Consider the following 15,150-nt stretch of genomic DNA (forward strand, 5'->3'; position numbering starts at 1 on the left):
TACATATCTTTGCTAAAAAAAAAAAAAAAAAAATGTTTGGGTAAAAGTTATAGCGTTTACAAACTATGGTACAAAAATGTGAATTTCCGCTTTTTGAAGCAGCTCTCATGTTTCCTGAGGTTCTACAATGCCCAGACAGTAGAAAAACCCCACAAATGACCCCATTTCGGAAAGTAGACACCCTAAGGTATTCGCTGATGGGCATAGTGAGTTCATAGAACTTTTTATTTTTTGTCACAAGTTAGCGGAAAATTATGTGTTTTTTTTTTCCTTACAAAGTCTCATTTTCTGCTAACTTGTGACAAAAAAATAAAAAATTCTAGGAACTCTCCATGCCCCTCACGGAATACCTTGGGGTGTCTTCTTTCCAAAATGGGGTCACTTGTGGGGTAGTTATACTGCCCTGGCATTTTAGGGGCCCTAATGCGTGCAAAGTAGTTTGAAATCAAAATGTGTAAAAAATGACCTGTGAAATCCTAAAGGTGCTCGTTGAAATGTGGGCCCCTTTGCCCATCTAGGCTGCAAAAAAGTGTCACACATGTGGTATCGCCGTACTCAGGAGAAGTTGGGCAATGTGTTTTGGGGTGTCATTTTACATATACCCATGCTGGGTGAGAGAAATATCTGAATAAAGCCTTACAGGGGGGTGATCAATGACAGGGGGTGATCAGGGAGTCTATATGGGGTGATCAGGGGTTAATAAGTGTCAGGGAGGGGGGGGGGGGGGTGTAGTGTAGTGGTGTTTGGTGCTACTTATTACAGAGCTGCCTGTGTCCTCTGGTGGTCGATCCAAGCAAAAGGGGACCACCAGAGGACCAGGTAGCAGGTATATTAGACGCTGTTATCAAAACAGCGTCTAATATACCTGTTAGGGGTTAAAAAAATCTACAGCCTGCCAGCGAACGATCGCCGCTGGCAGGCTGTAGATCCACTCGCTTACCTTCGGTTCCTGTGAACGCGCGCGCCTGTGTGCGCGCGCGTTCACAGGAAATCTCGGCGCGTCCATCCAGATCAACAGGGCCGCCGCCAGGATGCAATCCTGCGTACGGCGGTCCTGAGGTGGTTAAAGACCATGTCGAACATTTTTTTCAAAATATTTTTTTATTACACCTTCGTTAAAAATGTCTGCCCGTGTGGCTACAGCTTCTTCGCGGACTTATGCGTCTCCATGGTAACAGACCCTGTGTAGATGGATCCTGACGTCTTCTATCTGTTCTCTCTAGCACACATTTGGTATATTAGCTGGGAGAAAGAACGCATGACTGCAGGACCAGACTACACAAAGTGTGTTTTCCGTCTGTTACCATGGAGATGCATAAGTGTACATAGCAGCTGTGGACCCCAAACAGTATTTTTAAGGTGGTCCATTTGTAACATTGCTTTTTTCAACCTTAGGTAAATTTGGGCAATAAACAAATTGGTTCTGAAGGTGTACGTAGCTTTTTACACAAGGTGGTCAGTGAAGACACTTTTGGACTAACCTGTGTGTCCAGGAAATATTTAGTGGACAGGGACCAGTCGTACATGCCAAGGCAGTTGATGAGGACAAGCATTTTCTGAGGCTTTTCCATGGTTGCCTCGAAAGTCAGAAAGTTATATTCAAAAATCTTCTTGCACCGTAGAAATGTCAACTCTCTGTACTTCTCCAAAGGTAGGTCCACCCCAGGCTGACGGTAGAAAAGTGGATCACTCTCTAGGGTGGAGAAGATCTTGTTCTGAGGGCAGAAGTAAATTTATTATTTATTAAAGAACCATTGTGAGGAGTTCCCCATATCTCAGCTTCCTAGACCTCCGATTAGGATATGGTGAGGAGAGGGGGTATATTCACAGATGTTCTTCCACTTTGCAGAACTACAACTCTCAGCTGTCAGTGCATGATGGACGCTGCAGCTTTTCAAGAGCTGGAGAACCACAGTCTGGAGATCATGGCTTTAGATCTTACACCTTACCTTAAATAGGATGATGGGGAGAGGGGGTATTGTGAGACGTTATCCTGCTTCGCAAAACTAACTCTCAGTTGTCAGTGCATGATGGGTGCTGCAGCTGGAGAACCACAGGCTGGAGATCACAGCTTTAGACCTTACCCCCATACCTTAAAAGCGATGAGGTCTTCATCTTCCAGAAACATCGCCATGTCTTTCCAATTGAAGGAGGCCTTTCGGCGGTATTCACTGAGCGGTCCGTTGGGTAAGTCAGGCAGCAGTCCATCTTGAGATACGGCGTCTGACTTACTGGCAGTGATCATTATTAACCTGCTGGAAAAAACAAAAAATACTACGTCAGACAGTGGAGCAACGTCAATGAGCAACTGACCACATGACAGGGGAGGGCCACCATGGGGACATGCCATACATGTCCATATGGGACCACCCTTTGAGCTCCATGAACATGGTGACATCTATAGACAATACATACACAGATTGCATCACCGCTCAGTATTATACTCACTATTACAAGGAAACCAACCGGACCCCGAGACTAGGAGATGATCTAGAAGGACACCTCTCCAGCTCAGTGACAGATCTCTGCCCGGCACACAGTTATTTACTGACTACACTGATAAGATGTCTGGACTTGGGACTCCACCGTAGCAGGGTATTAAAGTACATCTCCATCGGGTTCTATTGTACTTTGGGTTGCAACACTCACAAAAGTTCCTAGCAAGCATAGTGTGTGTCATCCAACTGGGTAAGGCCACTTTCACACGGGCGTTTTGGCTTTCCGTTTGCGAGATCCGTTCAGGGATCTCACAAGTGGTTCAAATCGGATCTGTTTGTATTCTAATGAATTCTGAATGGATAAGGATCCGCTCAGAATTCATCAGTTCAGCCTCCATTCCGCTTTGGAGACGGACACCAAAACGCTGCTTGCAGCCAAACGGATCCGTCCTGACACACAATGTAAGTCAATGGGGACGGATCCGTTTTCACTGACACAATCTGTCACGATAGAAAACGGATCCGTCCTCCGTTGACTTTCAATGGTGTTCGAGACGGATCCGTCTTGGCTATGTTAAAGATAATACAAATGGATCTGTTATGAACGGATGCAGACGGTTGTATTATCTGAACGGATCCGCACAAAACAAGAGCGTGAAAGTAGTCTAAGGCTACTTTCACACCTGCGTTTAGGTGCGGATCCGTCTGGTATCTGCACAGACGGATCCGCACCTATAATGCAAACGCTTGTATCCGTTCAGAACGGATCCGTTTGCATTACCATGATTTTTTTTCAAGTCAATGGGAGGCGGATCCGTTTTTAATTGCACCATATTGTGTCAGTAAAAACGGATCCGTCCCCATTGACTTACATTGTAGGTCAGGACGGATCCGTTTGGCTCAGTTTCATCAGACGCTGCAAGCAGCGTTTTGGTGTCCGCCTCCAAAGCGGAATGGAGACGGAACGCAGCCAAACTGATGCATTCTGAATGGATCCGCATCCATTCAGAATGCATTGGGGCTGAACTGATCCGTTATGGGCCCTTTGAGAGATCCCTGAAACGGATCTCACAGGCAGACCCAGGAACGGCAGTGTGAAAGTAGCCTAACCTGGAGGACCTTAAAAAGGTGTGGTCCATTTTCATTGACCCCATTAGGGAATCCATCTTCTGGCGGACCTGCCCTATATTACACAGACATCTCATGAATTTGATTGGACACTGTAGTGCTTAATTCCCCCTGTGGTGGCGCTGCAGGGAAACTGATCACTTAGGGCTCATGCACACAAACATATTTTCTTTCCGTGTCCGTTCCGTTTTTTTGCAGACAGTATGCGGAACCATTCATTTCAATGAGTCCTCAAAAAAAAAAAAAAGGATGTTACTCTGTGTGCATTCCATTTCCATATTCCGTCTGTTCCGCAAAAAAATAAAACAGTTCTATTAGGGGCCAGCTGTTCCGTTACAGAATGCACACGGACGACAGCCGTATTTTTTGCGGACCGCAAAATACATACAGTCGTGTGCATGAGCCCTAATGCTTCCCCCCACAGATGATTACAGTCGACCGCTGGGTCCCAGCGGGGGGGGGGGGGGGGGGGGGGGGGGGGAAGGAGGGGAACAGTACAATTTGCTTAGGGGGCATTTACACCAACAGATTACCTGACAGATTTTCGGACCAATCATTGGTCAGATGGCCGTTCACACAGATATTTCGTTACACGCACCAATTATTGGTCTGATTGGATAGAAATTGGTCAGATAATCTGTTGGTAGAAATGTACCAGAAGGACACCTCTAACAAGTAGGGATTGTCCAATGTGGATAAACCCTTTAAAGGGGAACTCTAAAATAATAATTCCCCATATATCGATATATATTAAGAGGGGGTGGGGGTCTCCCCAATAAGTCACCTTTTAACTTAGTCCTGAATATGTTAAAAGGATTTTCCCAGAACTTTAAGGCCCCTTTCACATGGGCGAGTTTTCCGCGCAGGTGCAATGCGTGAGATGAACGCATTGCACCCGCACTGAATCCTGACCCATTCATTTCTATGGGGCTGTGCACATGAGCTATGATTTTCACGCATCGCTTGTGCGTTGCATGAAAATCGCAGCATGCTCTATATTCTGCAACGCAGGCCCCATAGAACTGAATAGGGCCGCGTGAAAATCGGAAGCATCCGCAAGCAAGTGCGGATACGGTGCGATTTTCACGCACAGTTGCTAGGAGACGATCGGGATGGAGACCCGATCATTATTATTATTATCCCTTTAACATGGTTATAAGTGAAAATAATAGCATTCTTAATACAGAATGTAAAATAGTGATGGAGGGGTTAAAAAAAAAAAATAATTAACTCACCGAGTCCACTTGATCGTGTAGTTGCGGATCTCTGTCTTCTTCTGTAATGTTGAGCTGCCGGCTAAGGACCTGCGGTGACGTCACATCACATGATCCAATCACATGGTCCCTCACCATGGTGATGAACCATGTGATTGGACCATGTGATGAGCACAGTGACGTCATCAAAGGTCCTATTCCTGTGCACAGCAAAGTAGAAGACAGAAGAGATGCCGTCTGCGCGATCAAGTGGAGAGTTAAATTATTATAACTTTTTTTTTTTAACCCCTGTTTTGAAAGCCCTATTGTACTATGCATTCTGTATTAAGAATGCTATTTTCCCTTATAACCATGTTATTAGGGAAAATAATACAATCTACAGAACACCTAACCCATGTTTTGGGTACCAAACATGCCGATTTTTCTCACGTGCGTGCAAAATGCATTACAATGTTTTGCACTCCCGCGGAAAAATTGCGTATTTTCCCGCAACACACCCGCATCTTATCCGGGCAAAAAACATGACGCACGTGTGAAAGAGGCCTAATACTGATGGCTTAGCCTCCGGATAGGACATCAATATCTGATCAGTGTGGGGTCTGTCTCCTGTTTGACAAAAAGCTGTGGCCTCCAAGCACAGCGCCGTACATTGTATAGTGGCTGTGCTTGGTATTGCAGCTCAGCCCCATTCCCTTGAAAGGGACTGAGCTGCACATAGGACATGCGACCGATGAACGTGATGTAAATGGCCTAGGAAGAGGTTGCAGCGCCCACCGGAAAGTCGCTGACCGGAGAGGGTGCCAGGAGTCTAATCCCTACCAATCAGATACTGATAATTTATCCTGAGGATGGATCATCAATACTGACGTCCCAGAAAACCCTGCTCTGTCAGCAGTTTTGTCCCTATGACACTGGCTGACCTGTTACATGTGCACTTGGCAGCTGAAGACATCTGTGTTGGTCCCATGGTCATATGTGCCCGCATTGCTGAGAAAAATGATGTTTTAATATATGTAAATGAGCCTCTAGGAGCAACGGGGGCGTTACCATTACACCTAGAGGCTCTGCTCTCTCTACAATGGCCGCGCCCTCTGCACTTTGATTGACAGGACCAGACAGTGAATACATCATCACACCTGGTCCTGTCCATCAACGGGCAGAAGGTGCTGCCATTGTAGAGCAAGCTGAGCCTCTAGGTGTAATGGTAACGCCCCCGTTGCTCCCAGAGGCTCATTTGCATATAATAAAACATCATGTTCCTCAGCAATGCGGGACCAACTGCGCACATGCAACAGTGTCATAGGGACAAACCTGCTGACAGATGCCCTTTAAGGGGAAGTCCAACCTCTCCAAGGCAGCAATGGTGATAAAACAATAACAGTATGCATACACCCCTCCCCTATTCCATCCCCCACCGCAGCAGCGATTACGTGCCCATAGACGCAGGACACTGCTGCAGCCACCCACTGGCCACAGTGGTATGTGGCACTGTCATTGCTGCAGCCAAACAAAGCTCGGCGGGGAGGATGGGAGCAGCAAAGGAGGAGTATACATTACTTTATCACCATTGCTGGGGGATGTTTTTTAATAAGTTAGAGAACCCCTTTAGGCATGTCTGTGTTTGAGCAATGATTTCCATCAGGGATCGTGAGGTACAAGGGAAACGTCTGCACCTCTTCTGGGTTTTTCACCAGGACCCGGTTTTGGCTCACAAATCACTGACCGAACACTGACGTGTGAATGAGGCCTTAGGAGAACTGGGGGGAGATTCAGGCAGATTTGGGGTGGGAACATGAAAGGCTAGGGCTGCATGGCGAAATGTGTCGCGCAACTAAACGGCGACTTTTTGTCACAGAAAAGTCGCACAATTATTTTATTTTTGTAATCATAGCGAATGGCATCACAATACAACATGACAGTCGCCCAAAAATCCAACAAGCAGTTGCGTGACAAAAAGGGGCTTGGTTTTAAAGCCTCATTACACAAGGATTTGCCCGCTTATACCCGGGTATGTTGAGCAGCTGCGCCATATTTTGAAGCACGTGCACAGAGGGTCACTGCGCCAGTATTAGTGGTCACGCCTCCGCACACCCTACAGCCCGAAAGGAGACATAGCACAGCTTTTGGAATAGGAGCATCCCCTAAAACGTTTCCTCTGCAACAGCTTTAGGGCTCATGCCCACGACCGTTGTCGTTTTGCGGTCCGCAACTTGCAAATGTGCAAAACACGGATACCAGCCATGTGCATTCCATATTTTGCAGAACGGAAGAGCTGGCCTCTCACAGAACAGTCCTATCTTTGACCGTAACGCGGACAGTAATAGGACATATTCTATTTTTTTGCGGAATGGCCATACAGAAACTGAATGCGCACAGAGTCAGTTCAGGTTTTTTGCAGCCCTATTGAAGTGAATGGCTCCACATACTGGCTACAAAAAAAAAAAAAAAAACTGAAAGAACACGGACAAAAAATACATTTGTGTGCACAAGCCCTTAGGGAGATTGATGGAACATCTGCTATCATGGCATGCTGGGACTTATAGTTCAACCACAGACACATACAGTAGAAAGAAATGGTGCTATATCAAGCTCACCTCAGTGACGGCTATGCCCTCCTAGACTGTACAGATACAGAGCAGAGAGTCTAAAAGTGACAGCCAAATACTACACCCACAGGCACAGATCCTTTATAGGAAGGGGAAGTCCCTTCCGCCATATTTCTTTTGGGCAATAGTCTCAAGCTTGAATTCGCTCTTATGTGAAAACGTGTGCCGCTGTGTAAATACAAACATACATTTGTCAAAAGGACTGTACTTGTACAAGCAAAAATGGAAGTCGTTGAATCTAATGTACAAGTCATAGAACCCGAACCAGAGTGGTTGCCCGAAACTAAGATGGCCGCCGCTTCATGACGCGGTCTAGATTACATTCAGTCTCCAAACTGTTGCCAGTAAGCAATGAGAAAGCGTCATCAATATGCGTCCTGATACAGCTGGAAACGTCCTTTGGCTGCTAGGGCAAAATGCACACTAAAAGTAGTCATTATTTCTGTACTGGGGAGCGCTGTTGGCCGCCATTTTTGTGAAGACAAGTTTATATAGGAAAAGATAGGTGGTCTTAAGTAAAATGGCTGCAGTTATGGTGACAATCTAGTTTGACAGCTGTGACGGTCATTAGCAGGCGCCGCTGTGTGCACACATGTTGTAGCCGGAAGATGCCGGAGCTGGGGAAGTTGTGTGTGCGGGATCCCGGCTCGGTGTTGCCCGGTGGGTTCTGGGCAGCGGTGGCGGTGTGGGTGGAGAAGCCGCAGGTGCTGAATAAGAGGCTGTGCGGCTCCTGTGCGGAGGGGGAATGGGAGGAAGACGCGGTGCAGAGGCTGCTGTCAGGGCTGAGCTGTCCGGGGGGAGATGACGAGGTGTTGGCCCGGGTCAGGGGGTATGAGGGCGGCGGCGTGCTGAGGAGCATCATCCCAAAGGCCAACCCGCACTACCCGTCCACCGAGCCCCGGAGAGAGCTGCTACTGAGAGGTGAGCCCCGTGTGAACAGGGCCTTATGCGTTATCTGCCTACGTATGGCCTATCTTACCTTCATACAGTCAACCCATAGACCCCGGGGATCAGAGGACAGACGGGGGTCACCCTAGACTCTGCCGCAGATATCACAGCATTTCCTTATGTCTGTGTTTTTTCTTTCTGCAAACAGTGTTTTTTTTTTGCATGTTACACCTGGCCAATCAGTAGGGTGACCATATATATATATTTTGTTTTTTTAAAGTGTGGCTGCAGTGAGATGCAGGAGAGGTCCAGGGAGCGGTGATTAAAGAGCCTACTCACCGCTGTCTGGTGCCTCATGTCCACCAAAACTGCATTCACATGGAAGCGAAAAAAATCGCCATGAAAAAACGGAATTGGGCGAACAAAAACCACTGCCTTCTTCAAAGCCTTTCCGTTCTGTTTCGAGCTGCGCATTTCCCCTGCAGCATGAAAAGGGTAACTTTTCACACAAGCTCTTTTAAGGCCATGGACACCTTTTTGTTATTGCATTGTACTCATTTTGAGCAAAAAATTATTTTCAATTGGTCTTCAATTAAAAATGTTGAGCCCCTGTCTCTGTGCAGCCTCGAGTTTCTCTCGTAGCAGGCTCTGTATTTTCACTCTGTTCCATCAGGCAGCTCAGCTGACGGCTCCTTATCTCTGCTCTCTGACATGATAAACACTCAGTGCAGCTCAATCCTTATCTTACTGATTAAGGGGGGTGTCCGGATTCGGAGCTGAACCCTGACACAACCCGATCTGCACTCATTCACCATGAATGAGTGGAGCACCGGCGCTTTTCACGTTCTGATGCTCCCCCTTGTCCTGTGCGATTCAGCTGTTATGTTTACTTTTGGACGCTGCTAGGCGGAGGCTTCTGCCTAGCAGTGATACCCCGGTGACATCACTGGTTCTAATGGGCGGTCTTTAGTGCTGCCCGTGGATGTAAAAACAGGCTGAGGCACCGCTAATTAGTGCTGGTGACGTGACCGGGATCACTGCTAGGCGGAAGCCTCTGCCTAGCTTACCCATGGAGAGCCCGGTACGTCACCGGATCCCAAGAAAGCGCAGGGCAATGGCGAGCATCGGAGCGTGAAAAGCGCCGACGCTCCACTCATTCATCGGATTGTTGTGTCCGGGTTTAGCTTTGAATCTGGACATCCCCTTTAAATAAGTGTTTATGACCTTTTCAATAAGTTACAGATGAGGGGTATTAGATGTACCAGTCACATAGCTAGATGTTTAACCCTTTGTGACAGAAATGTTAATTATTTTTAATAAAGACCAATTGAAAAAAATAAAAAAAAATTGCCCCCCAAAGGTTTACATAGCCTTTAACCACCTCCGGACCGCCTAACGCAGGATCGCGTTCCGGAGGTGGCAGCGCTGCGCACAGTCACGCATATACGCGTCATCTCGCGATGGCCGAGATTTCCTGTGAACGCGCGCACACAGGCGCGCGCGCTCACAGGAACGGAAGGTAAGAGAGTTGATCTCCAGCCTGCCAGCGGCGATCGTTCGCTGGCAGGCTGGAGATGTGTTTTTTTTAACCCCTAACAGGTATATTAGACGCTGTTTTGATAACAGCGTCTAATATACCTGCTACCTGGTCCTCTGGTGGTCCCCTTTGTTTGGATCGACCACCAGAGGACACAGGTAGCTCAGTAAAGTCCCACCAAGCACCACTACACTACACTACACCCCCCCCCCGTCACTTATTAACCCCTTATTAGCCCCTGATCACCCCATATAGACTCCCTGATCACCCCCCTGTCATTGATCAACCCCCTGTAAAGCTCCATTCAGACGTCCGCATGATTTTTACGGATCCACTGATAGATGGATCGGATCCGCAAAACGCATCCGGACGTCTGAATGAAGCCTTACAGGGGCGTGATCAATGACTGTGGTGATCACCCCATATAGACTCCCTGATCACCCCCCTGTCATTGATTACCCCCCTGTAATGCTCCATTCAGACGTCCGCATGATTTTTACGGATCCACTGATAGATGGATCGGATCCGCAAAACGCATCCGGACGTCTGAATGAAGCCTTACAGGGGCATGATCAATGACTGTGGTGATCACCCCATATAGACTCCCTGATCACCCCCCTGTAAAGCTCCATTCAAATGTCCGCATGATTTTTACGGATGCACTGATAGATGGATCGGATCCGCAAAACGCATACGGACGTCTGAATGAAGCCTTACAGGGGCGTGATCAATGACTGTGGTGATCACCCCATATAGACTCCCTGATCACCCCCCTGTCATTGATTACCCCCCTGTCATTGATTACCCCCCCTGTAAAGCTCCATTCAGACGTCCGCATGATTTTTACGGATCCACTGATAGATGGATCGGATCCGCAAAACGCATACGGACGTCTGAATGAAGCCTTACAGGGGCATGATCAATGACTGTGGTGATCACCCCATATAGACTCCCTGATCACCCCCCTGTCATTGATCACCCCCCTGTCATTGATCACCCCCCTGTCATTGATCACCCCCCCTGTCATTGATCACCCCCCTGTCATTGATCACCCCCCCTGTCATTGATCACCCCTCTGTAAGGCTCCATTCAGACATTTTTTTGGCCCAAGTTAGCGGAATTTTTTTATTTTTTTCTTACAAAGTCTCATATTCCACTAACTTGTGTCAAAAAATAAAATCTCACATGAACTCACCATACCCCTCACGGAAACCAAATGCGTAAAATTTTTTAGACATTTATATTCCAGACTTCTTCTCACGCTTTAGGGCCCCTAGAATGCCAGGGCAGTATAAATACCCCACATGTGACCCCATTTCGGAAAGAAGACACCCCCAGGTATTCCGTGAGGGGCATATTGAGTCCATGAAAGATTGAAATTTTTGTCCCAAGTTAGCGGAACGGGAGACTTTGTGAGAAAAAAATTAAAAATATCAATTTCCGCTAACTTGTGCCAAAAAAAAAAAAATTCTATGAACTCGCCATGCCCCTCATTGAATACCTTGGGGTGTCTTCTTTCCAAAATGGGGTCACATGTGGGGTATTTATACTGCCCTGGCATTCTAGGGGCCCCAAAGCGTGAGAAGAAGTCTGGTATCCAAATGTCTAAAAATGCCCTCCTAAAAGGAATTTGGGCCCCTTTGCGCATCTAGGCTGCAAAAAAGTGTCACACATCTGGTTTCGCCGTACTCAGGAGAAGGTGGGGAATGTGTTTTGGGGTGTCATTTTACATATACCCATGCTGGGTGAGAGAAATATCTTGGTCAAATGCCAACTTTGTATAAAAAAATGGGAAAAGTTGTCTTTTGCCAAGATATTTCTCTCACCCAGCAAGGGTATATGTAAAATGACACCCCAAAACACATTCCCCAACTTCTCCTGAATACGGCGATACCAGATGTGTGACACTTTTTTGCAGCCTAGGTGGGCAAAGGGGCCCATATTCCAAAGAGCACCTTTAGGATTTCACAGGTCATTTACCTACTTACCACACATTAGGGCCCCTGGAAAATGCCAGGGCAGTATAACTACCCCACAAGTGACCCCATTTTGGAAAGAAGACACCCCAAGGTATTCCGTGAGGGGCATGGCGAGTTCCTAGAATTTTTTATTTTTTGTCACAAGTTAGTGGAAAATGCTGATTTTTTTTTTTTTTTTTTTTTCATACAAAGTCTCATATTCCACTAACTTGTGACAAAAAATAAAAACTTCCATGAACTCACTATGCCCATCAGCGAATACCTTGGGGTCTCTTCTTTCCAAAATGGGGTCACTTGTGGGGTAGTTATACTGCCCTGGCATTCTAGGGGCCCAAATGTGTGGTAAGGAGTTTGAAATCAAATTCTGTAAAAAATGACCTGTGAAATCCGAAAGGTGCTCTTTGGAATATGGGCCCCTTTGCCCACCTAGGCTGCAAAAAAGTGTCACACATCTGGTATCTCCGTACTCAGGAGAAGTTGGGGAATGTGTTTTGGGGTGTCATTTTACATATACCCATGCTGGGTGAGAGAAATATCTTGGCAAAAGACAACTTTTCCCATTTTTTTATACAAAGTTGGCATTTGACCAAGATATTTATCTCACCCAGCATGGGTATATGTAAAAAGACACCCCAAAACACATTCCCCACCTTCTCCTGAGTACGGAGATACCAGATGTGTGACACTTTTTTGCAGCCTAGGTGGGCAAAGGGGCCCATATTCCAAAGAGCACCTTTCGGATTTCACAGGTCATTTTTTACAGAATTTGATTTCAAACTCCTTACCACACATTTGGGCCCCTAGAATGCCAGGGCAGTATAACTACCCCACAAGTGACCCCATTTTGGAAAGAAGAGACCCCAAGGTATTTCGTGATGGGCATAGTGAGTTCATGGAAGTTTTTATTTTTTGTCACAAGTTAGTGGAATATGAGACTTTGTAAGAAAAAAAAAAAAAAAAAAAGATCATCATTTTCCGCTAACTTGTGACAAAAAATAAAAAGTTCTATGAACTCACTATGCCCATCAGCGAATACCTTAGGGTGTCTACTTTCAGAAATGGGGTCATTTGTGGGGTGTTTGTACTGTCTGGGTATTGTAGAACCTCAGGAAACATGACAGGTGCTCAGAAAGTCAGAGCTGCTTCAAAAAGCGGAAATTCACATTTTTGTACCATAGTTTGTAAACGCTATAACTTTTACCCAAACCATTTTTTTTTTACCCAAACATTTTTTTTTTATCAAAGACATGTAGAACTATAAATTTAGAGCAAAATTTCTATATGGATCTCGTTTTTTTTGCAAAATTTTACAACTGAAAGTGAAAAATGTCATTTTTTTGCAAAAAAATCGTTAAATTTCGATTAATAACAAAAAAAGCAATGAAATACCACCAAATGAAAGCTCTATTAGTGAGGAGAAAAGGAGGTAAAATTCATTTGGGTGGTAAGTTGCATGACCGAGCAATAAACGGTGAAAGTAGTGTAGGTCAGAAGTGTAAAAAGTGGCCTGGTCTTTCAGGGTGTTTAAGCACTGGGGGCTGAGGTGGTTAAAGGGATTCTGTCACCACATTTTACCCCCTACAGTAAAACATAGCTACTTGTAGGGCTCCCTGAGCTGTATTAAACGATGCCCTTATTAACTAATAGTCTTCATTTATTTCTTTATAAAATCGATTTTAGTGATATGCTAATGACTTACATAAGGTGCCCAAGAGGATGTCCTTTCCTAACTTGGTGCCCAGCCGCACCCCTCCGTCCGGTGCCCAGCGGCGCCTTCCTAAGTCCAGCGCCGCCTCTAATGGAATATATTCAAGAGCCGGCGCGCTGACGTAATCCCTGAGCCTGTTTGAAATCCTGCGCGTGCGCACTACACACTGTAGTCTGCGCCCGTGCGGACTACAGGTAATGGCATCGTCGAGCGAAGTGCGCATGCGCCGGCCTATAGCGCACTTCGCTCGACGATGCCATTACCTGTAGTCCGCACGGGCGCAGACTACAGTGTGTAGTGCACACGCGCAGGATTTCAAACAGGCTCAGGGATTACGTTAGCGCGCCGGCTCTTGAATATATTATATTGGAGGCGGCGCTGGGCACCGGACCGAGGGGTGCGGCTGGGAATCGATTTTATAAAGAAATAAATGAAGACTATTAGTTAATAAGGGCATCGTTTAATACAGCTCAGGGAGCCCTACAAGTAGCTGTTTTACTGTAGGGGGTAACATGTGGTGACAGAATCCCTTTAAGGCTTGAGAATGGCCTTGTGCGTAGAAAACGTCGCTTGTTGTATGGTTGTGTACAATGGAAGTGGAATCAAGATTTGAAAGTATATAGTGTAAATTCCGAGATCTCTGCTTGCTGTCAGTGAATAGGCCTCGAGCCTCTTTCACATGAGTGACAGGGAATGTGTCATGGTCTGCTCAGTGAAGATCTGATGGTTTTGCCTGCGATTGCTTTCATCTTCCACCTTTCATTTTTCACAGCTCCTTTGGAAACTGAAAGAGGAATCCGGGGGGGCTCTCCGTTCACAAACTGTAATGCATCCATACGGAAAATTAGCCTTAAAGGGGTTCTGCAGTTATTTTAAACTGATGATCTATCCTCTGGATAGATCATCAGAATCTGATCGGCGGGGGTCTGCGGTAACCAGTGAGAAGGCCGCGGCGCTACTGCCAGCGCCGCTGCCTTCTCAAACAGCTGATCGTCAGGGGTCCCGGGTGTCGGACCCCCGCCAATCAGATGCTGGTGATCTATCCAGAGGATAGATCATCAGTTTAAAATAACTGCAGAACCCCTTTAAAGGGAGCCGGTCATGTGATTTCTGGTGCCCTATCTGGAAGGAGGATGTGATAGAAGGGGAGAAGCCGGGCCCCCTGATATATAGGTTTGTATGATTTTGGAGCAGGATTTCTGAGTAAAAGGTTTACCCTGGGTTCACACCTGAGCGTTTTACAGCGCGTTCCTACGCGCTGTAAAACGCTCAACAAGGAGAAACCAATGCTTCCCTATGGGAATGGTTCTCACCTGGGCGTTTTACAGCGCGTACGATCGCGCTGTAAAACGCCCGACGCTCAAACAAGTTCTTGAGCTTCTTTGGGGCGTTTTGTCGCGCGTTCCCGTACATAGACTTTCGGGAACGCGCGACAATGTGTGTTCGCTTGTCTCTGCGCGATTGTAAACGCCCGTACAATCGCGCATACAGAGCGCTCCTTTCAGAACGCTCAGGTGTGAACCCAGGGTTAGAGTAAATCCTCTCAGGACTCCTAGGAGAAGCAGTGAGAGTCCTGATCACCCCACCCACATACAGTGATTGACAGCCTTCTGTTTACACAGACTTGTATGGGGAGAGCTGTCAATCATCCT

General features: G+C 46.6%; 2 protein-coding genes across 5 annotated transcripts in view; one reads left to right on the forward strand and one right to left on the reverse strand.

Moving 5' to 3' along the window:
- The window catches only part of ACOX3 (acyl-CoA oxidase 3, pristanoyl), a 123,339-nt gene extending 115,849 nt beyond the window's left edge, over positions 1–7,490 (reverse strand). Inside the window, exons 1-3 of one of the 4 annotated variants that reach the window (XM_040419160.1) lie at positions 7,375–7,490; positions 2,093–2,255; positions 1,482–1,715 (exon numbers count right to left, since the gene is read on the reverse strand). In XM_040419160.1, the coding sequence (XP_040275094.1) occupies positions 1,482–1,715; positions 2,093–2,245 (387 nt within the window). In that variant the 5' untranslated portion in view covers positions 2,246–2,255; positions 7,375–7,490. Of the gene's footprint in view, positions 1–1,481; positions 1,716–2,092; positions 2,256–2,448; positions 2,554–7,374 lie in introns of those variants that run through there. The other 3 variants (XM_040419163.1, XM_040419161.1, XM_040419164.1) reach the window with 3 other exon arrangements.
- Positions 7,491–7,961: 471 nt separating this feature from the next.
- The window catches only part of TRMT44 (tRNA methyltransferase 44 homolog), a 43,900-nt gene continuing 36,711 nt past the window's right edge, over positions 7,962–15,150 (forward strand). The window contains exon 1 of the mRNA XM_040419165.1: positions 7,962–8,307. Within this exon, the coding sequence (XP_040275099.1) occupies positions 7,995–8,307 (313 nt within the window). The 5' untranslated portion in view covers positions 7,962–7,994. The remainder of the gene's footprint in view (positions 8,308–15,150) is intronic.

The sequence above is a fragment of the Bufo bufo genome, chromosome 2 (genome assembly GCF_905171765.1).
Source record: "Bufo bufo chromosome 2, aBufBuf1.1, whole genome shotgun sequence".
Lineage (NCBI taxonomy): Eukaryota > Metazoa > Chordata > Amphibia > Anura > Bufonidae > Bufo > Bufo bufo.